This window comes from Culex quinquefasciatus, chromosome 2 (genome assembly GCF_015732765.1).
Source record: "Culex quinquefasciatus strain JHB chromosome 2, VPISU_Cqui_1.0_pri_paternal, whole genome shotgun sequence".
NCBI lineage: Eukaryota > Metazoa > Arthropoda > Insecta > Diptera > Culicidae > Culex > Culex quinquefasciatus.
Window position 1 is genome coordinate 149,765,667 of NC_051862.1, and position 22,000 is coordinate 149,787,666.

The following is a 22,000-nucleotide window of genomic DNA, read 5'->3' on the forward strand; positions in this document are numbered from 1 at the left end:
AATTCCCATTTGCAAGATTTGTACGACACTTGGAGAGGTATAAATTTTAACAATATGGTTTTATCAGAATGGTTTATTCCAGTTTACTAAATTAAAGTAATTTTAGGACTTTACAAGCAAAAATCCCGAACCCCTTCGAAATCTGAGGAGGATAGAACTCATTTCAGGACGGAACTATCCATGCCATGTGATTTATCGTGGAATGTATGCTTAAATTAAATGTTCCTGTTACACTCTTATTTAACTCTTCAATCTTTAGCCAATCGGATAAGAGGAGGCTGCAGTTGGAACGACTGAACAAACGACTGAAACGTTGGTTAACTGTTTGGATAGTTTAACAGCCTCAGCAGATCGACGATTTGAAGCTGATCAGGATCTTGATCAGGGCCATGACCTAGCTGGTGACAACAACAGCAACGAGAACAGTGAAAGTAAATATAAGGCTTTTCTGGTGGGAATTCTGCAAGGAAACCTGCCTCTTAAACAAACACCAACGAACAGAGAACTTTTAAGCACACTCTTGTTCCGGAATCCCGACCGATCTCTCCTGCTCGCCATCGAGCGTGGTCCTGTCCAAGTCAACGTCCAGCAAAAAGTCCGATCTCGCCAGCCCGTCATCGAGCGTGGTCCTGGCGTCATGCGCAAGTCCGATGTCACCATTCAGCGTAGTCATGATTCTTCGAAATCGTCATCCAACTTGGTCTTGCCCAAAGCGGCCTCAAATAAAAATTTTCATTTGCTTATTGTTGTGTTTCTGTTTTTACTTCACATTACAAATACATAAGAAGATTAACAATTTCTTATGTTAACCGTATATTAAAACATTATTTTATTGAATATCATTACTTTTAAAACACAGAACTAAAAAAAAAATACTGTCTTCAAATCAATTTCTTTTCAGTGCATTCAATTTAAATTTCAATTTTCAATTTAAAAAAAAAGAAATTACAAGCTAGAGTATAACATTTAATTGAAAAAATCTTGGAAAATTCATTGTACATAAGTGCAGTTGGTTAGCAATCATTAATTTGGTCAAGGGGGTTGAGGGGTGGTCTCTCTCGAATTTTTATAAGGTGCAATATTGATGGGAGGCAGTGGTTGTTCGCCTATTGAAGACTTTTGGTCATCCGCTGACTGATTTTGAAGAGAGAGGGCAGGAAGTTGAAGAAAATATTTGCTATTTGTTATAGTCTAACGGAGCCAGCAAGAATCCTGCATATCGGTCAGTAAATACTGCTACAACAACCAACACTAACCTTAAACCGTTGGTAACACTTAATTATTCCAAGCACCTAGATGCAAAAAAACAAAAGCACAATACATCTGCCAGGACTTTTTTACATGAACTCGCTTTACGAAGTAGTTTTCCCACCAGGAAAGCCTGGTTCCAGGACCGCAAACTAAAGCTTTCTGCTTCCATTGAGACGTTCTGACATTTGTTTCATGTTTACCATTCAAAATACATCACAACTACGTAGTAACCATTGAAAATAAAAGCTCAATTGGCGTCGGCATTCGTAGTTTTTGAGACACCGGACGTCGATCCAATGCGCACCTTGGGGACAGAACGGACAACCCTTTTTCCTTCTGGAATGTGTTCATTGGACCATCCCCTACACACCTGTTTTTATTCCGAGTGAATCCATGTTGTCCCCTGGCCTGTAGGATCGATTGAACGAAAAGCATAAAAATCCCATAGTAATTTCCATGTAAACTTTAAACCGCTGGGGACAGGCCAATTCTAAACCAAATGGGCTGATATTTGGCATGAGAGTCCCTATGGGTACCCTCTACAAGGGGAAACTCGGTTTGCCGTAATCTGAGAACTTTTTTGTTTGGCTGAAACACCCTAGTATACATACACCGCGTTCTTCGCATAATTGTCCCATGTAATTTTTGGACGATTCTGACTTTTTATCATTTTTAAGTTAAGTTTTATGTATAATTTCCGAAAAACACATAAAATCTAGTACTTTGTCAAGAAAAACATTGAAAACAACACCAAGTCTGTTTGTCCCATCGTTGAACTTCTACGCATAATTGTCCCACCAAATATTTTCTATCACGAAATCCTGAGTTTCACGAAGCATTTTATGTTGTTTACTTGTTTATCTGCAAGAGGATTAGAAATAAGGGTGATAAAATGTTAACCGGGGTGATTAGGGACTTAAAGGGCGCATAGGGACCCACGGGACAATTATGCGTAGAAACACAGAAATCGATCGGAAAATTTCAATCGCGTTTTTCTCAGTTGCCCTTTTTTAAACATGGGACAATTATGCGTAGAACGGCAGTACAGTATGTAAAAAAAGTATTTACACCCCTTGGGTACAATACACATTTTGTGATGAAACATGTAAACAATTTAAAGTTTGACTAAAACCTGGTACTACGTTTTATTCAGAAACTCATGCCGAACATTTTGCTACAAAAAGCTCATGAAAAGATGATTTCTATAAAAAGTTATATAACAAATACTACGACAAAATTAAAAAAAGGTACAAAAAAAGTTTGTACACCTTTCGAAAAATTCACATAAACCAGGTTGTTTGTTGACAAATCACCATGAATCCAGTCTTTCAACTTCAAATAAGCATCCTTGATTGATTAAAAAAATAATTTGGATTGAATATAAAGTTTACAAACTACTTAGTATAAAAGTTTGTATAACTCTGGAAATTCTATATAGAACTTATCTAAACTTAATTTTGCTAACTTTTGATTTAGTTTAATGTCAATATATTACCATATAATTGCTAAATAAACATTTTGGAGTGGGTATAACACCGTTTTGGGGGTCTTTGTATCGATAGAATAGATTTTTGTTGGAATTTCGTACCAACCCGGAATTGCGTCGTTGGGAAATCCGTCTGCATCCGAACCGGTCCACGATTCACAAGTCCACCTATGTGGCATCGGAAAGGTCATCAAATTTCCGATCTTTGAATACCCGAACATCTAGGTTTTCTATAAAACCCACGTTTTTAAATACCTGAGCAAAAAGTAAGTTTGATCCACGAGAACAAAAAAAAAGACATTGAAGATTGGACCGATGGTTGCTGAGATCCAGCCGCATTAAGAAAAAAAAAAGAAAATTGATGTTTTGTAAGTCTCACCAACCAATTTTCTAATGTCAATATCTCAGCAACTAATGATCCGATTTTCAAAAAAAAAAAAAAAAAGAATGAAACAATACATACATGAAACAATCGTAAAATTTTCCGGTCTTTTCGAAAAATCTTTTCGAAAAAAATCACATTTTTTTCAAAAATTCATAACTCGGCGGCAGATGTTTAGACCATGTTTCTCTATGGCTCAAAAGTTGCGGGTTTTTGTCCCCTAAAATCTCGAAAATCAAAAAAATACGTATTTTGGGAAATTGGGTTTTTGTGGAAAAAATGTTGATTGAAAAATCTGCAACTTTTTTTCCGTGTACCTTTTTTCTTCTCAATAGTCCTCAACAATACCTACAACTTTGCCGAAGACACCAAATTGATCAGAAAATTCACTCAAAAGTTACAGCTGTTTGAATATGTACGTACCATTTTTGTATGGCCAGCTGCCAACATTGTATGGAGACTTGTATGGGTGAACCAATGACACAAAATAGCTTATTTGGTCATAGGGAAGGCCCCCACAAAGTTTGAGCCAAATCAAAAAAATACAAATAAAATCCATTTCTGGTTTTGGTAGAGAATGGCTCATGTTGACTTTTTAAAAAAAAATTGAATGAAATACTAAAATTTTCACAAATTACCGTATTTTCTCGACAATACTCATTTTTTTTATAACTCGCAATATGGTTACCAAACGATTCGAAATTGTGCATGTATTTTAACTGTTTAAGAGTTTTTTTTTTAATGAAAAAGCAGGTTAAATTTCGCGTAATAGTGAAAATGCATGCAAAATTTCGAATCGTTTGATACCCATGTTGCGAATTAGGCCTTTGTAGATATTTTTTGAAGTTTATGTCCCTCGGAAGAAAAATAGAAAAAATATATAAAAATTAAAATTATAAGCCTAGGATTCAACATTTTTTATAAAAAAAGGTGAGGAAGGCAAAAGTGTTTTAAGGTGAAGCTGTTGATCTTGAATTCCGTTTAACGCATTTTGCCACCAAAATGAATCAGTATGTGCCAGCTGTTGCCTTTTCGACGCCACTGAAAGAATTTTTGGTCTAAATCAAATGAGTTTCAAAATTTATATAATTTTGTGGTACAATCATTGACGTCCTAGTTGGCAATAATTGATTAATGGCAATTTGAATAACTTAGCAAGGAATGGGACAATCGTTACAAAAAGGAATCAGCATGTGTAGGGCACTATTCTAACCAACTTTCAGAAGGTTTTTTTTTTCAAAATATTGATAGCGACGCATAATTTATATCTTTGAACGAAAAATCATGGCAATGATGGAAGTCTTCACGTTAAAATGCATTGTAAAAAAAATTAATATTTTCGAGAAAATACGGTACCGTAAACTGGGGTGACTTTGATAGCCCGGGGTGACTTTGATAGGTTTTTCAAATGCCCGTCAAATTAGTATCTAAACATTTTTGTGAATTTTAAGTATGTAAGCATTAAGGAATAGCTTATTATCGAACATATATGCAAAAATGTGACTGTTACATTGGATGCATCAAAATTAGTGAACCAATTCAAATTTCTATCAATGTCACCCCGGGCTATCAAAGTCACCCCAGTTAACGGTACTCTGTGAAAATGTAAGTATTTCATTCAAAAAAAAAAAAAAAAACTCTAAAACAGTTAAAATACAAGCAAAATTTCAAATCGTTCGATACCCATATTGCGAATTATATAAAAAAAAATTCAGGCCGACTTAGATTATCGTTATCGTCCCGACGACCACTATCGTTATCGTTAGACGATACTATTATCGATTAACAACCTTGGTGGCCACCTTGAGATCGCCAAATCTTCGTGCTGAGCATCTCACGATAACAAAAAGGACAGTGAAGACGATAAAAAGAGATTTCAGGCTTGCTTCGATTGCTGGCTTGACCAGAGTATTGCATTCACCACGAACAGCAGCATGAAATAAACGCCGTGCTCCAACAATATAGCGAGCTATAAATTTATTCATCACTCTTCTCTGCCTTCCAAATTATGGTTGAAACGTTCGCTACAACAAAAGAGCTGTGACTAAAGGAGTTCTTTACATTTGAGAAACGATTAAAAAGCGGCCAGAATGTTGTTCCACATCCGTTCAATTGAGCCTCATATTTCCAGATTTATTGTATGCTTTCTTTTATTGTTTAGTTTTGTGTGTAGGTGTAGAACAGTTGGGGTATTTGTTGCTATAATGTTTTGCGTTTTTGATCTTTTCTCCTCAGGCGCGCAGTGCCTTACGAGAAACTATTTGATTTTATGTTTCTTTTTATTTTCTCTATAGAAGTTTAATGTTTCCTCAATTGGAGCCTAGTTATTTTTTTCTCTGCGGTAATGTAATGCTGATGAATGCGTGCTTGCACGCGTAAGATACGTATTGGTTTTGATTTCTACCCGAAACACTCGACGAAACTAGTGTCGTTTGCACAATTTTTGTTTTGTTTAAAATTACTATCCGCTTCGATAAAAGAATGTCATGATACTTTTGTCCCTCTTCCCATTCTTGTGTGTGTGTTTTATTGTTTAGCGATACTTTGTAATATGCTTTCTTATCAGATTTTTTTCTTCTTCCTCTAAAAAATCACAACAATTACTCAGCTTACTTAGTTTGCTTGTTTTTGTTTGTTTTTAAAAAAATATCGTTACCTTTAAATACTTTACACTGTACAGAACGAACCAAACGTGACTTGTACGATTTGCCTGCTCCTACAACGATTTCGTTCGATCGCGCCTTGTTCAACTGTACATCCGGAGCGGAGCGGACTGATGGTTACTGCTCCAAAAAGAGGGAAGTTGAGGACCCAAGGGAAACGCACATAAAATTTCTTACCCAAGGAAAACAAACATTCAGTAATAATAATAATAATAATGATAATAAAAAAAAGAATGTAGTGAAATTGTTTCACAACTTTATTAACAACTATTCACAGATGCACGTTTTAATATTGTGTATTTTTGGATGACTCGCATAAATTGTTTAGCATTTTGCTTTCTTCTTCCTCTAATCGTCACAGCATTGTTGGTTTGCGGTTTAGTTTAGACTGAAACTATCCTTTTGCGCACTACTTTTACACACTTCACATGGCGTAATAAAACGAAACATATCGAAACAGAAAAAAGAGCTAATAAATAATAATAATAGAGATAATACAAAATGTACAAAGGATAGCTAAACTATCGCTCTTCTGTTTGATGTTGCTTAGCGAAAAAAAAACAGAAATAATAACTGAAACAGTACCTCCTACTAATATCTCCAACTAATGACCACACAAAAATACAGCAGTGATAGCGACTTTAGTACTTCTTCAAACTCCCTTTCTCTCTCTCTCTCTCTCGCACACACACACAACCACCTTGACTCGACCTCATCTCACTAGCATTGTGGGAAGCATGTTTTTCTTTTTCTTCTTCACCTTAAACTGCTAATATTGCATTTTTTTTCGTGGATGTGTTCGTGTTGTCCGGTGACGATGCATTGCTGAATGTATGAGGATGATGATGCGCGGGAGGAATTATGCACGCCATCTGCACTACTATCTGGGATTTTCCATCACGACCTGCTTGAACACTCCGGCCGGCATGCGCGACTTGACCTCGTGGCTGCCGAGCGTCGTCGTGCCGTCGCTGCTGATGTACAGGGCCAGCCCGGCGGATGCTAAAAGCGGAAAGAACGGATTAGAATTACACTTGAGAGAGTTGTTATCTATGCAGACTACTGAATTTTAACCCCTCCACACTCCGGTATTCGAACTCACGACCTTTGGATTGCGAGACCAACTGCCGAGTCCAATCTTCTCGAAAAATACCAACCGGATCGACTAGAATTGAACCCAGACCAAATGGGGTGAGAAGCAAACATGCTAACCAAACACCACCGGACTCGGTTGAAGAAAAGTTTAATCGGGCACATCCAAATGACTATCATGACCGGTGCTGTCACCCAGTCAATTCAACTCGAATGCTGAAACGGAATTCAATTCGTATTGTGTACGGATCCCGTTTCAAAGGCAACAATCGCATACGAACGATCGATGATCGATACATGACTCCTGAGCATCATGTCAAATATCAGGCAATCTCTATCGCCAATGCCTTTTCATGCCCTGGTGATAATAATTCAGCAGCTATGCGTCTGATTTTTAATGCCAAAGAAATGAAACCATCGTGAAAATTAAAAAGAATCAAATCAAATTAGTGTTTTTGGGCCTTTTGCTCGAATTGTTCTACTTTGGAAATTGGACGCATAGTTGCTGAGTTGTCGTCACTAGCAGTTATTTTGATGATATGAGTATATTTTTAAGACAATCATTGGTCCAATCTACAATATTTTTGAAGCGAATTCGTAGGGTATTCCAGATCTATATATTTTTTTTATATGGTCAAGTCATAACTGCTACAGATAAATTTTTTAACATATTTAATTTATAGAAAAAAAAATCAGTTGCTATGGGACAGTTCTTTATTACGTAACGCATACCTCTCTCCTCTCGTAACAAAATTTCCATAGAAATTTCAAATATTTTGTATAGATCGTTGAAAGGCCTTCAACCCCTCTCCCCCAACTACGCTACGTATTAAAAGGACGCTCCCTAAAAAGGACTTTGCAAATATTTTTCAAAGTTTGATGCAACCATAAGCATTTACATTGAATCCAAATTATAGTTTATTGCACTTAACTGAAACATCATAATTGATGTTTGAAATGACTTTCTCTAACAATAAATCGATAACAACACATTTTTTGTAAATAAAAATATGTTGTTTTATCAGAAAATGTACACAAACAAATCTATTGCCCAAGTAACCGCGAGGCACTAAATAGCGGCATTAAATCATCATAATATTGGTATGTTATACCAGCAAATAATGCTTCAAAACATTTAACACTCAAACGCTCGGGTAGTCATTTAACCCCTATTTTTTTCATAAAAATGTCATAACTTTTGATAGAATTGACCTATTTGGATGCTTCCGGTTGCAAAAGATCCATATTTGTCTATATTTCCAACTGTCAGATTAGGGACAAATATGGTCCACTTTTACCGGAGATATTCCGGATTCCATTGGGGTACCTCGGCCCTGCTATATGGGTCTTTGGTCAATATAACACAATCTATTTCACAGAACAATGCCGGAAATGATACAAAACTTCAAGATATCATTCTAATACATCATCCTGAAAAAATAACTGACATGGTCAAGACCTTTGGGCACCGGAACAGGTTCCAACCGGGAACTGTTCACTGAGCTGATGTCGATTGATGCTCAACTGGAACCGGCTCCGGTGCCCCGTAGGTCTTGACCATGTCAATTTTTTTGCAGGAATGTATTAGAATGATATCTTGATGTTTTGCATCATTTCCGGCATTGTTGTTTGAAATAGTTTTTTTATATTGACCAAAGATCCATATAGAAGGGCCGAGGTACCCCAACGGAATCCGGAATATCTCCGGTAAAAGTGGACCATATTTGTCCTCCATCTGACAGTTGAAAATATACCCAAATCTGAATCTTTTGCAACCAGAAGCATCCAAATTGGTCAATTCTATCAAAAGTTATTACATTTTTAAGAAAAAACAAATAGGGGTTGAATGACTACCCGAGCGTTTGAGTGTTAATCAGCACTTTTCCGTTGAGAAATATTTCAAGTGGCGCACAGTGATGCCGATTCATTGCCTCGCCGAAACTGCCCATGATCGCATAAATGTTCCATATGCATTTTCAACAAGTTGAGAGAACGAGCTTGGAAGTTTGAAAAACATTTTCTCATTTATTTTAAAAAATACAATTATTATACTAAAAAATCATTCAACATAGTTCTCAAACATGTTCTTGTTTATGCTTTTGATAAATTAGTATTCAAATTAGTCTTGATTTTTCTCTTTCAATTTGAAAAAATATGCAGGATGGGACCTGGTATGTTAACATTTTCTACATAGTGCATCAATATGTTCGCAAACCAGCCTGTTCGCAGCATGCTGCCTAGGTAACCCCAGTAGTAAACAAACTTTTCAGCAGAAAATGGAGAAAATTGTTTTTTTTTTTTAATGAATTCATCAGTCATTTGTAAGATTTGTGTGACCGTGAAATGGATGAAAACCCTTCAAGATGGCCTGTCTGTATATTTGCTGACTATATTTAAAAGATTGGAGAATCCGAAAGGTATGTTCAGGACATAATATTTGATAGAGGGACAGGTTTGTGAACATTATCACGATGGGACTCATATTTGAACATTTTTCAGATGGGACAAACAAATGTGTCGTTGATTACTGAATTTTTGGAACAAAGTGGTAAATATTATTAGTGTAGGTTAAAGTAACATAACAAAGCTATTCTAATATCTAAGTCAAAATCGACAAAAATGCATATGGGACATTTAAGCGAACATGGGCAGGAAAGCTCGAACAAAAATAAACTGCTTTATCGACTTCAAGGCTGTCCAGTCAAATCAATCCGAATTCTGAAACGGAATCTAATTAGAATCGTATACAAATTCTGTTTCAAACGCAACAACCGGTTCCGTGTTCGAACCGGTTGTTGCGTTTGAAACGGAATTTGTATACGATTCTAATTAGATTCCGTTTCGGAATTCGGATTGATTTGACTGGATGGGGGAAAAAACAACTGCACCACACACTTGTTGGTGGGCTTCCTTTGTTTTTTTTCCTGCTGTTTGTGTTTTTGATGTTATTTTTGAAATTTTCTCGTCGATCTTCAGGATGCGCGCCAACCAACTGATGTATTCTGAAATCAGTATTTGTTTTGAAACTTTTAATCGACGTGGTTGATGCATCTTACATTAATGAAGACTTTCTTTCTGCAGTTTCGAGATTCTGGTTCAAAACGTTACTTAATCCACCCTTGGGTGGTTGGCGCCTTCCTCACATTTAAAGGATGCTATCCAAAATGCAAAAAGTGCGTAAATAACACTTAAGTGCTTATAACTTTTGATAGATTTGTCACATCTTCAATCTTGGACGCGTTGGAAAGGTCTTTTAAATACCTTTCTGAAAATGTATAGCATGACGGGTTTTCTTACAAAAACCTCCCTTTTTACAATCTTCCGGACTCTTGTTGAAATCGTTTTTATAGCATAACTTTACTGCCGCTCGAAGCTAGTCCGTCCCATATGTAATTTCGTCAATTTTGAGGTAATAATGCAGTTTGGTTCAAAATCATGTAAACTATCAGAAAACCCAATAAAATGTAGTGCTTTGTTCTAGAAATCCGGAGAAAATCCACTTTTTCGTGAAATTCTAACACGTAGCCTTATGGGCGGGACAACTTTGACACGCGTTTTTCTCGGCTTGCTGTTTTTACATATGGGACGGACACGATTAGAGCGGCAGTTTAGAAGTACATAACTAAACTGCATAATTTTTAATAGCGACTTATGGAACCCCAAGACGGATCGAATGACGCCAAAACGGACAAAATCGGTTCAGCCAATGTCGAGATAATCGAGTGACAATTTTTTGATCAACATCCCACCACACACACAGACATTTCTTCAGAATTTCTGAAGTCGATAGGTATACATGAAGGTAGATCTAGGACGTCAAATTAAGAAGTTTAATTTCCGAAAGATTTTATAGCCTTTCCTCAGTAAGGTGAGGAAGGCAAAACCCGTTGTCATTCCGTTGGACGGAAATTATTGACGAGTCACTCAGCAAATTGCGGCCAGCCAGTCAAGTGCAGTACAATCAATTACGGAAGGCTTGGGGTTAAACGGGACAAGCACTGACTAACGCAGGGGTGCCCAACGTTTTGGCCCTGCGGGCCAGATCTGATTTTTCTAAAGCAGGGGCGGGCCGGAACTAATGTTGGTAAAAGTTAAAGAAAGTAAACATTTTTCCTCATATTTTTTTTAATAGGTTAATTCAAGTGAAAAAATTATAAACTAGTGTGGCAAATAAGATTCAAATATCTTGATTTTAAGAAAAAAAAAAAGATTTATTTATAAATTGTGTTTATTAGATTTATTTTTATTTTATTTTGGACAAAACAATATTGTAATTGGTTTTGTTGATTGAAATTGAATTCCCTGACATCATTAACTTTAAAAAACATTAAAATTTCGTCGCTGCAAGTTTTTTTTTCAAGTCTGAACGAGGCAAGATAAAATTGATTTAAACGAAATTTGGATTCAAATTTTCTCTACGAAAAAAACAAGTTCAAAATAATTTACAAGACATGAAATAAAAAAAAGTGTATAAAAATATATTGTTCAGTCAGAGGCTGACTTCGAATTCCCTACGTTGTGCTGTTCTTGTTGTCCTGGCGCGTCGAATCTCCAATTGAATAGAAATAAAACAACTAGTTCATGTGGCTGCTGAGCCAACCGTCTTGGACGGTGGTCAGAGCGCGAAGAGGCAGAATACAAGTTTATTGTTCTCGAAAAGGTACAGAAAAAAATACACATGGGACGGACACAAATACCGTCTTGCACGAACATATATATCTGATAGTTTTTAATTTGTCATTTTTCAAATTTCTTAGAATTATTGAAGATTATGAAAAAAAATGCTAACTGAATTCTTGACTCATTTCGAAATATTTTTTAAAATATTTGCAGCGATCTTTATTTTCAATATGATAAATTTGCTTTTTAAAGCTTTTTTCTAGCAAAACTTCATCATTGAAAAATTGCTCTGAAATAAAATAATTATTTTTGCTTACTCATTTATGGAAAATCAATTTAAATCAAAATCCTCCAAAAAGACACAATTCAATTAGAATTAAAGCAGCCAAAACTTTGAGTAATTTGAATTCAGTGTTTTTTGCAATCTTTTTGCACATTTTTTAAGTTTAAGAATTGATTCTTTTAATATCAATATAGAAAAAATAAAAAATAAATTCAAACATAAAGTATGTTTAAAAGTGAAATAAAATCATTAAAAAAAACACAATTCAAACAAAACATTGAACTAGCAACTGTCAAAAGCAAAAAAAAAAACAAATAAATATTTTGTTATAATATCTTAAAAATTTGATCTCAACATATTTTTTTTAAATTTTACGCTCAATTAATTTATTGAGTTTTTTATGAACAGCCTTTAGGCCCGGTCATAGCATTATTTTGAAAAGCCGTCGCGGGCCGGATGAAATGGCTTCACGGGCCGGACGTTGGGCAGGCCTGCCTTAGAGCAAAGTTTCACGAAAATCGAAGAGGGGTCGAGGCAACTGCTGTGTGAGTTGGCGGAGAATGACCCATATACAAAATTTGAAATCCAAATTATCTTTTTTTTAAATTCATTTATATGTTAAGAATAATTTTAGACAAGTTTTCTTTTATCATTTTTCGCAATTCGCAATTCGCAATTTTCAGTGTAAGAACGGGCCTTGACCGATCTTATGCACAAGGTTCCCGACGAACACGCACTGCCCCTACACCTACATCTCACCCTTGCTCTGAGTCAGTACGAGCAGCACGCTAGAACACGCTTTGAGTGTTCGTGCCAGGCATGCACACCTTCTTTTCCGGTTACGCATTTTAACTCGGCCGGGGGTGGTACATTACGTAGGGTTTGATGTAAATATAAGCGCCTAACCATTTATAGTGTGCCTATCAACTTTCATAAAGCCAAAACTGTTTTATTTTTAGTTTGAATTCAAAAACTAATTGTTATTTACTGTGTATTGTTTTCTCCTGAAATCTTTCCTATTGTTGAGTCGTGTTTATCTGTTGCTATTTCTTTTGTCGCGGTGTTTTGTTACAATATTTTGGTCCTAAGCATTTTATAAAAGTTTTTCAAAAGTACAATAGTAATATTTGCGTTAATCCTTTAATCATTTCATAAATTAAGTCAGGGCTCGAACCTCACTTGCTTAAGAAAAAGGTGAAGTTTCAAAACAATGGACAGTGAAAGAAATATACTATGTAAAGAATCAATAGTAAAAGAAAGATAGTAATTTATGAAGAAGATGAAGAAATTAACAATAGTTAATGAAAATAGATAACAAACAAGCTTAGATTATTGTTATGATGGGCAATTTACAGGGAAGATGAGAAATTATTGAAATAGATAAATAAAGAAAAGGCACATGATAAACAAAATTGACATCGCTGCCAAATTAAGGGAAAGCAGACAGTTTGTTGCAGCAGCATCAATTAGTAAAATAGAGTGGAAAAGCGTTGAGAAATAAGAGAATCAAATAAGTAAAATCGAAATCAAATGGAGGATAGTAAACAGAAGCTGCGTTAGAGAATCAGTGAAACAAAATTAACAGAATATAGATGATAGATGAAAACGGAAAGAAGAGAAACCCCGTTGTGTGATGTTTCAGGTACATCCACAGCAGTTGACTCAACATACTGCGAATCAAAACAATACCGTCTACAATCACAAATTACTTCCCTTTCCCACATTGTCGCGCCCCTTTCTTCTAGCCGTCTCGACTCTGACCCTCGCTGGTCAAAGGTTTACGATCCGTTTCCACAGGCCACCAGCTAGGTCATCATGAAAACCAAGCCAACGTGGAGGTAAGAAAATAGGACACTTGCAAGGAACCAGAGCTATACTGTCCTGATCAAGAAAGATCTAACAGGACTACGGACGTAGTCAGTGACGCTCCTTCCAGGATGTTCCTCGCCTGAGCGTCAACTGAAGGGATATCATCAGAATCATTCGCACTTGGCCTGCAAGTTTTCTTTTATCATTTTTGGAAAAAAATGTTCAAGGGTCTGTAAGGTTTTATGTTGTTTTAAGCCTTTTTCGATGCATCTGTGCTATCTCATGCTAACTAGATAGGAAAATCAGCATGCTTAGTACAAGAGAGCACAGAGGCATCTATTTGCTATATTTTAACTATATTTTAATCTATCATTAGACCCAAAACATGCATCAAAACTGCAAATATCGGTTTAAATTTAATATAAAAATAATAAAAAGTGACAAAAAAAAACATTATTTCAAATGGCAATTTTTCTGCATACTAGCAATTTATTGATGAAAAAAAAAAATCCTAATTGTTCAAAAGACTTCAGATACCATGGTGCTGTACAAAGAGTTATGAAGTAGTACAAATATTGAAAAAAAAAATGTTCGTCGGCTCTACTAGGGTGTCCACTAATGGGACCATCTATAAACCACATGGACACTTTTTTGAGAATCTGTTTTTTCGATAATAGTACAGTCCTACAAAGTTTAAGCTCAAAAAAAAAAAAAAAAGTTAAACGATTGTGAATATGAATATGAATATGACCTAACTTAAATATTTCAAAATAACTGGTAATATCTTAAACCTCCATGTGACCACCTCATTCGTATCCCCCCTCTTACCTTCCGACTCCTCCAGGTGGTCCAGCTTGGTGTTCTTGAGCAGCTCGTCGATGATCAGCCCGGTGTTGACGCGCGTGCCCTCGACCCGGCCCGACACCGTCGGCAGCGTGGCACTGGCACTGCTCAGGCTGTCCGGGACACCGCCGCCAACACCAGCCGACTCCAGTCCGCCACCGCCGCTTCCCGGTCCGCCCTTCTTCCGCCGCTCGACCCGCGCCCGGTCCAGCGAACCCGTCTCACTCATCGGAATGGAACTGGAACTGGGATTTCTTCCCGCGCGATCGATTCAGGTTGAGGATGTGAAGGGTGGTTTTTGTTGTTGTTGTGATATATTACGATGTAGCGTTGAGTTGAGAAGAGGGGGTTTATTTGAAAGGAAAGCAAAAACGAATTCAGTTAGTTTGGTACTGACAGCGGCTGAACGTTGATTGGTTTAAGACAATTTTCAAACAAGGTTTACAAATCTACGATTGTAGAGTAAAACTTAGTGTAAAAAAATACAACTTCAGACGAGAACGAAATTATGGAAGAAATGGTGACTGATTTGCGGGAGGTGCTACGATACAAGGGACTTTTACATTATACAACTATGTTACACAGGCTTTGTACACAATATTGCATGCAAGGTTATCTACAGGTACAAGCCATGCCAGGGTTGGTGGTCATCAAAACTGAAGATTAACCGCGGTTCGTCAAAACACTTGGATTAAGGTATAGGACAGATTGCGCGCAAACAAGAGGGACACAGCAAAAGAGAGAGAGAGAGAGATAGATAGAGACAGACAGACAGAGGTAGAAAGGGTAGTTCTTTGAAAGTGACCAACATGTTAGCACTGGGTCGTCTTAAAGCTAGGGCGGCGGGCGTGGTCAGCCCACCGGAAGCGACCCCAACGTTGTTAGTATTGGTGGAGCAAGCGCTGCAAGGGCCATTGTTGTTGTTAGTTCCGGCCAGATCGCACTGGTCCAACTCGGAGCCGGTCCCGGAACAGACCGCCGACGGCTGTTGGGGACTGATTGTGGCGGCGTTGTTGGCGGTGGTGGTGGCGTTTGACGACGGACCCGAGTTCGACGAGTTCGAACCCGGCGTCACGGCTAGGGTTAGTGCGGTTAATTGACGCGTGCTACCGTCCAGCAGGCGCCGATGCAACCCGCAGACGTTCCTGGAATCGAGATCAAAGAGAGACACGGGTGGATTGGGGAATGGGTTTTTTTTTGGATAATGTGTGAAAATGAGTGTGGCTGGCGGCTCTAATGTTTAGGTGTTTGTGCTTTTTTGAGACTTGTGTAAAATCATCTAGTGTTAGTGTGGTACTAAGGTTAGTAAAAAAATATTATCTACACTTAACTTAATGAAATAATTTTACAATAATCAGGAAGTAAATTAAAAAAAGGAAAAAAGGAATGTTATTCATATACATTTTTGATTTTGCAAAGTCCCCATCATGGCCGAATTGAGGAAAGGATCCACTTTGTGCAACTTAAAATTACACCGACGAACAAAAATTCTGCGCAAGCTCAACTCGAGGGGAAGAATGAACTTTGGGGTCACCAGAAACACATGCACTTTGAATTTTTCAGAAATATTCAGACAGGGCCGTGCGGTTCGCTTCTTCTACATATTGCATGCAGTTTCGTATCGTATGCAAGAGCGACGAACCACCCTTATTCTCTATGAAAAATTGTTGCGAAAAACCATTCGGCCCTATCTGCACATTTTTGAAAAATTGAAAGTGAACGTTTTTCTCGGACCCCACAATTGATGCTTCCCCTCGAGTTGAGCATGCGCAGTCATCTTTATATTATTTTTTTTTTGTAGATTGTAGGATAAGGTAAGAATCCAACTATTGATTTTTTTTAAATTCGATTTGGTGTAGGAGCGACAAATTTTATTCAGTGACGTTGAACCTCGCGTTCAACACAACAAGTCGTTGCAATCAGAAATAGAGTTGATAAGTTTGCAAAGCGTAGTGTCAGATACGACGATGCCAGATTATTTTATGGGAAATCTGTATTTTCTTAAAAATAAATCTGTATGTTATCTGTATCATGTCAAATTCAAAGCAATAGAAGATTTTTTTTGAATTTCTAACAGCAGATTTAATTATTAATCATATTAAAGCATAATTCAATTACTGAATTATTAAAATTTTTAAATTTAGTCTTTTTAAAAATATTTATTTACAGATTTTGGGATTTTTGGGATCGAAAAATCTGTATAATAAAGATTTATCTGTATATGTGGCATGCCTGTTCCGATAAGTCGCCTCGAAATTTCGATTTATTTCCGAAACCAAAATACCAAGTTTATTCAAACCAAAAATCGTTTTTCTTAAAACGTCAAGTTGAAGCATTGAGAGAATATTCTCCAACACGTTTGGCGTAATGGCTTAGTCAATGAAACTAAAAAGCCACAAATTTGAGCTACGCCATGTGATAATGATGAAACATGCGACTTTGATTGGTGATTTAGAGACTCTCAGTTGACTGCAAATAGTGGTTTTTTAGAAAAATAGGAACACGAAAAAAAGTGCCGATTATTTTTATTTTACTTTTTATCACTTATCGTCGAATTCCCAAAACTCGTACAAGAGCTTTTAGAAAAAAATAGTTTTTGGAAAAAAAAATCCTAAATGTTATTATGAAATCCGATTTACAATGTTAAAAAATGAAACATTCGTAAAATTTTCCGATCTTTTCGAATACAATATTTTCAAAAATTTTAAATCAAGGCTAACATTTAAAATGGGCGTAATATTGAATGTTTGGCCCGTTTGAAATGTTAGTCTTGATTTTAAATTTTTGAAAATATTTTTTTCGAAAATATCCGAAAATTTCACGAATGTTTCATGTTTTAACATTCAAAATCGGACCATTAGTTGCTGAGATATCGAAATTCGAAAATGGTGAGTTGTTTGGGTGAGACTTAGAAAACATAAATTTTCCTGTTTTTTAACCTTTGCATGGCAATACCTCAGCAACTATGGGTCTTATCAACAAAGCGACTGCGACTATTTTCAAAAAAGTTACCTAAAAATGGTTATAACTTGAAAACACTTGCACTTTATCAAAAATTCACTAGTGTACTTTTTGATTGCAAATTCGATTTTACATCGAAAAATGAAGTTGAAAAATTTTTGCGACCAATATTCGATTTTTTGAAAAAATCTGTATTGATTCAAAAAATCATAACTCGGTCAAAGATTTTTTTGTTATTTTTTTGCAAATCAAGTTTTAGTGACAAAAAAATAAACTAAAAATCACCAAATTTTTTTTACCGTGCATCATTTTTTTCAGTGTAGTCCATATCCATCCCTACAACTTTGCCGAAGACACCAAATCGATCAAAAAATTCCTTCAAAAGATACAGATTTTTGAATTTTCACATATCATTTTTGTATGGACAGCTGCCAAATTTGTATGGAAAATTATATGGAAAAACTAATGATGCAAAATGGCTTCTTTGGGCATACCGAAGGCACCAAAAAAGTTTCAGCCGGATTAAAAAATACAAAAATTAAAATTAAAGAAAAAAGACCGATTCCGTAGAGAACTGCTCTTTTGCAGTTTGAAAATACTCGATAAAGGAAAAACAAAAGTAGCACACAATTTGAAAAATAAAAAAAAAACAGTTTGAGTCTAATCACTCGTTTCTAAAATTTCACTTTTATTGGAAAAAAAGATTTTTTAACCGAATTCGATAGTTGAAAAATCGGTAAAGTTCAGATCGGTAAACCATCTGTCAAAATGAACAAAATTGTATCGAAAATCGGTTATACGATGAACAATAATGAACTTTATTACCGAATTTCGGTAAGTTTTTACCTAATTCATTAGTTTTCAGTTTGCTTAAGGGGTTACATACATGTTAAACATTACAAAATGTCATATTACAGAAAATTTATAGAATCCAGTAAAAAGATGATTTTCAATCACTTCTGGAAGTTTCATGAAGATATTACAGGATTAAACTGAGTTAGAGAAGATTTTTAGCTAAACATTTTGCCGTGCGCAAAGCAGACTGCCAACTTTCTGAGCGTTTTTCTCGAAACACCGAGTTGATTTACGGGTGCCACGACATCTCGAGATGGGATGGACCAAATTGGCTGAAATTCGGGGTAAAGACTCCTAAGACATATCTCGTGTGCATGACGAAGTCCGATTTTGAAATTTTACTTTTTAAAAAAATACAAAAATCAAAAACTGACTGAGTCTTCACCAAAATTTTGAGCCGATTTGGCCAAGTTTAAGATATCGTGGCACCCGTTTTTTGAAACTGCTTACTTCAAATAGCTATATCTCGGTAAAGATACAACCAAATGTCTTCAAATTTTTTTCGCTGATTGATGAAAATGTATATTTAATGCCCTGAAAACAGATTTGAAACAAGTTTAAGTTTGTGATTCTACCAACTTCTGACATTTGTGCCGATTTACATGTATATAACCCCTTAACTGTTCAGCAGTAGAAAATTCGGTTAAAAAATCTGGGTGTGCGTAGTTTCCGAGAAATCGTAAATTGAAAAGTGAGGGCTACCTAAATGACATTGAGAAAAACTGATTTCTCACAAAATTTAAGCTTCTAGAGGCTGTCAAAAAGACATAATTTTAGTAAATCTTCTCGCTCTTCGAAAATATATGCAGCGATACTTTTGCTCCAGGAAATATTTTTTAAAGTGCAAAAAACTAAAAAAATAATAAAAAAAAATCCGATTGATTTTATAGCCTTTCCTATTTGAGGTGAGGAAGGCAAAAAGACTGCCAAGAAATTCTATAACTTAAAAACGTATACATAAAAAAATTAGTCATTTGCAAATTCGATTTTGCATCTTAAAACTTTTGTTGGACAATATTTTAGTTTTCTTACAAACATCTTTTTTTTTTGCAAAAAAAAATCATACGATTTTGCACTATCTAAAACTCTAGCGCAAAATTATGTTTTTCCAACACAACCTCGAGCCAACCTAGTGTTTGCATCCGAAGATCATTTCAAGCAGTTAGTTATTACTTTTAGCGGTTAATCTAGCTATTCTACTGTGTTTTTATTTGTTTATTTACAATACTTAGTGATAACTTGAAAAAAGTGTAGTACAAAGATCAAGTTATGTGATAAACGTAGTGCCTAAATATCAAAATGTCTATTTTTTTTACTGAAAAATGGATTTTAAAATCAAAATCACCTAAATTTGCTCAATTTTGATCGGAATGTAAAAATCCCATTAAAATTTCCGAACTCGATCTAAAATCCAAATACATATTTACACTAGTAAACGTCAAGATAAATACTCCAAAAGTAGTAAATTTGTGTGTGTGTGGCTCGACTTTTCGCATAGAAAATGTAGCGCAACTACTTGCAAGTACTCTACATAGTAAGTAGCACTTAATTTGTTGGCGGGTGGTGGGGGCGCTTGTGAAAATGGTGAAAATGATCCGATTGCGAGAGAAAGATTTTTTTTTTGTTTTGCGTTATTTTACACACACAGCACACACTCTCTAAGGGTGTTACTCTTTCTTGCAACCTTTGGCCAGGTCGGCGATCCTTACTTTAACTTGGATGTAGTACTATTGCTATGGTTAATGCTTGTCGACTGATTCGATTGTCGCTTAATGACAAACTTAAGAATCACTCGCACTAGTGATCGGAATCTAAATGAAGAAAGTAATAAAAAAAAGAAAGAGAATCATAAATTTGGCTCCACAATCTTGAGGGTTTTTTTTTTCTTTTGGCTTTTATAGTTGACTAAGTTTTGATCTAATTTAGAGCGGCGGTGATGATTGCTGAAGCAGGTGGCGGGGGGACACGTGTGGGGGTGACTAGGGACAAGCCAATACACACGGCAGCAGCACAAAGCTTACAACATAAACTTGAGGCTGGGCGGTGAGAAAGCATATAACGAAACACATAATTGGTTTAGCACATCGTCGTCGTCGTCGTTTTCAAAATCGAGTTAAATTCTGCTGCAGGAACTTTCTTCCGGATGTTCGGACGGATGTGTCGTCGTCGTCGACTTCTAAATTCCCTTTTATCGTACAAGTTCTTCACATTCTTTGGGTGAAAATGCGACGGAGCTTTTCTCACATCATCCTTTTACTAGCATAAAACGCCAGCCAGAATTCCTATGTACACATCATCATCATCATCACCAGCAGCGACATCGTCAACTTCTTCTTGCTCTTCTTCAAATAGTCCGCACAGGAACTCACTTTTTATGTGAATTTGCCTGACGAAGAAGAGTCCTGAAAAACGGCCGGCCCGAAATATGCACACAAAGGCCACCCAATAGATTACGAACGAAGCTACACGTTTTTTTTGGTTCAGCACTACACATACTTATAAGTACATTTACATATTATTTTGCTACTACACTTTAAGGCAATCCGATTTAATGTTATGTTTGTTATTACAATTTTGTTGCACTGCAGCTACCCTATTTATACCACCACTCTGGCTGGTTTGATTCAAGTATGAAGTATTGTGCTGCATTCTGTACAAGAGAGTGAAGAATTGCTGTGAACTGTTTTGAATCCTTTTTATCCTGGTAGATTTTGAAAAATGTGATCTTTATGTTATGTTATTCTGCTCTAGGCTTATATAAGCCATATAAACCAGTTCCTCTCGAGAATGACATTTGTTATTAAAATATTGTTGATAATTCGCAAATTAAACATAGCTGTATCTAGGCCGTTGCATCGTATCAAAAAGGAGTCCGAAACAAACCTGTAAGTCAGCGATTCTCAACCTTCCTCTAGGCTGATACCCCCTGCCATGCAAATCAAGTAGGCCCGGTACCCCCGTTGAGAATCTCTGCTGTAAGTAAGTTTACGTGCTTTCTGAAGAAAAAACACCTTGAAAAATACATGAAGGTGATAAAATTTTGAAAAAAGCATCACAAAAATGCAGGATGGTATGTCTCTCTAAGTCAAATCTTAGTTAAGATACAGTCATCCCACATATTCGGAACGGTTTCCAGATCGGCCAATGTTCAAAAAATCATAGCAAATCGAGAATTGAACTTAATTACTTGCTTTTACCTTTATTTGAAAGCTTTTCATGCGATCTTTCGAATGCTTATCGAACAACTGCAAATTTTAACTTTTATATCAAGTTTTTGAAGAAAAACTTTGACCCTTGAAATCCACAAATTTGGAACACTTTTTTCATACGGATGTAAACAAACTATGGATCTCTCCAGGAGTACATATTTGTAACAAAATAATGACTTCACAGTCACACACTGCAACCAGTGAAACTCAAGCTTAGTGATGTTTTATCCATGGGCTGATAACTTTTTTTGTGAAAATATCAGTTAAATTCAGGTGTGCCACAATTGTGGGAGGCACAATAACATTCTACAATTATGAAACAGGCCATTTTGAGGCAGTGTTTTGCTGCTTTCGAAAAAAATAGTCTTGAAGTGAAGTTTTTTGTTCAAAAAGTACTACTTTTACTAGTGAAATAGCAAGATAATGTCCAAATGAAGGTTCTAAAAATAGTAAGGTCGACAGAAAAGCTACTTTTGGCATGTTATTGACAAATTATCATAAAAGTGTTCCGAATTTGTGGGTGTTCCGAATATGTGGGATGACTGT

General features: G+C 36.1%; 1 protein-coding gene across 7 annotated transcripts in view; it reads right to left on the minus strand.

Moving 5' to 3' along the window:
* Window positions 1–5,210: 5,210 nt before the first annotated feature.
* The window catches only part of LOC6032942, a 151,814-nt gene continuing 135,024 nt past the window's right edge, over window positions 5,211–22,000 (minus strand). For 3 of the 7 annotated variants that reach the window (XM_038257543.1, XM_038257539.1, XM_038257540.1), the window contains 4 exons: window positions 19,955–20,056; window positions 15,239–15,574; window positions 14,415–14,683; window positions 5,211–6,784 (listed from right to left, as the gene is read on the minus strand). In XM_038257543.1, coding sequence (XP_038113471.1) covers window positions 6,663–6,784; window positions 14,415–14,683; window positions 15,239–15,574; window positions 19,955–20,056 — 829 coding nt within the window. In that variant the 3' untranslated portion in view covers window positions 5,211–6,662. The remainder of the gene's footprint in view (window positions 6,785–14,414; window positions 14,684–15,238; window positions 15,575–19,954; window positions 20,057–22,000) is intronic. The other 4 variants (XM_038257541.1, XM_038257542.1, XM_038257545.1 and 1 more) reach the window with 4 other exon arrangements.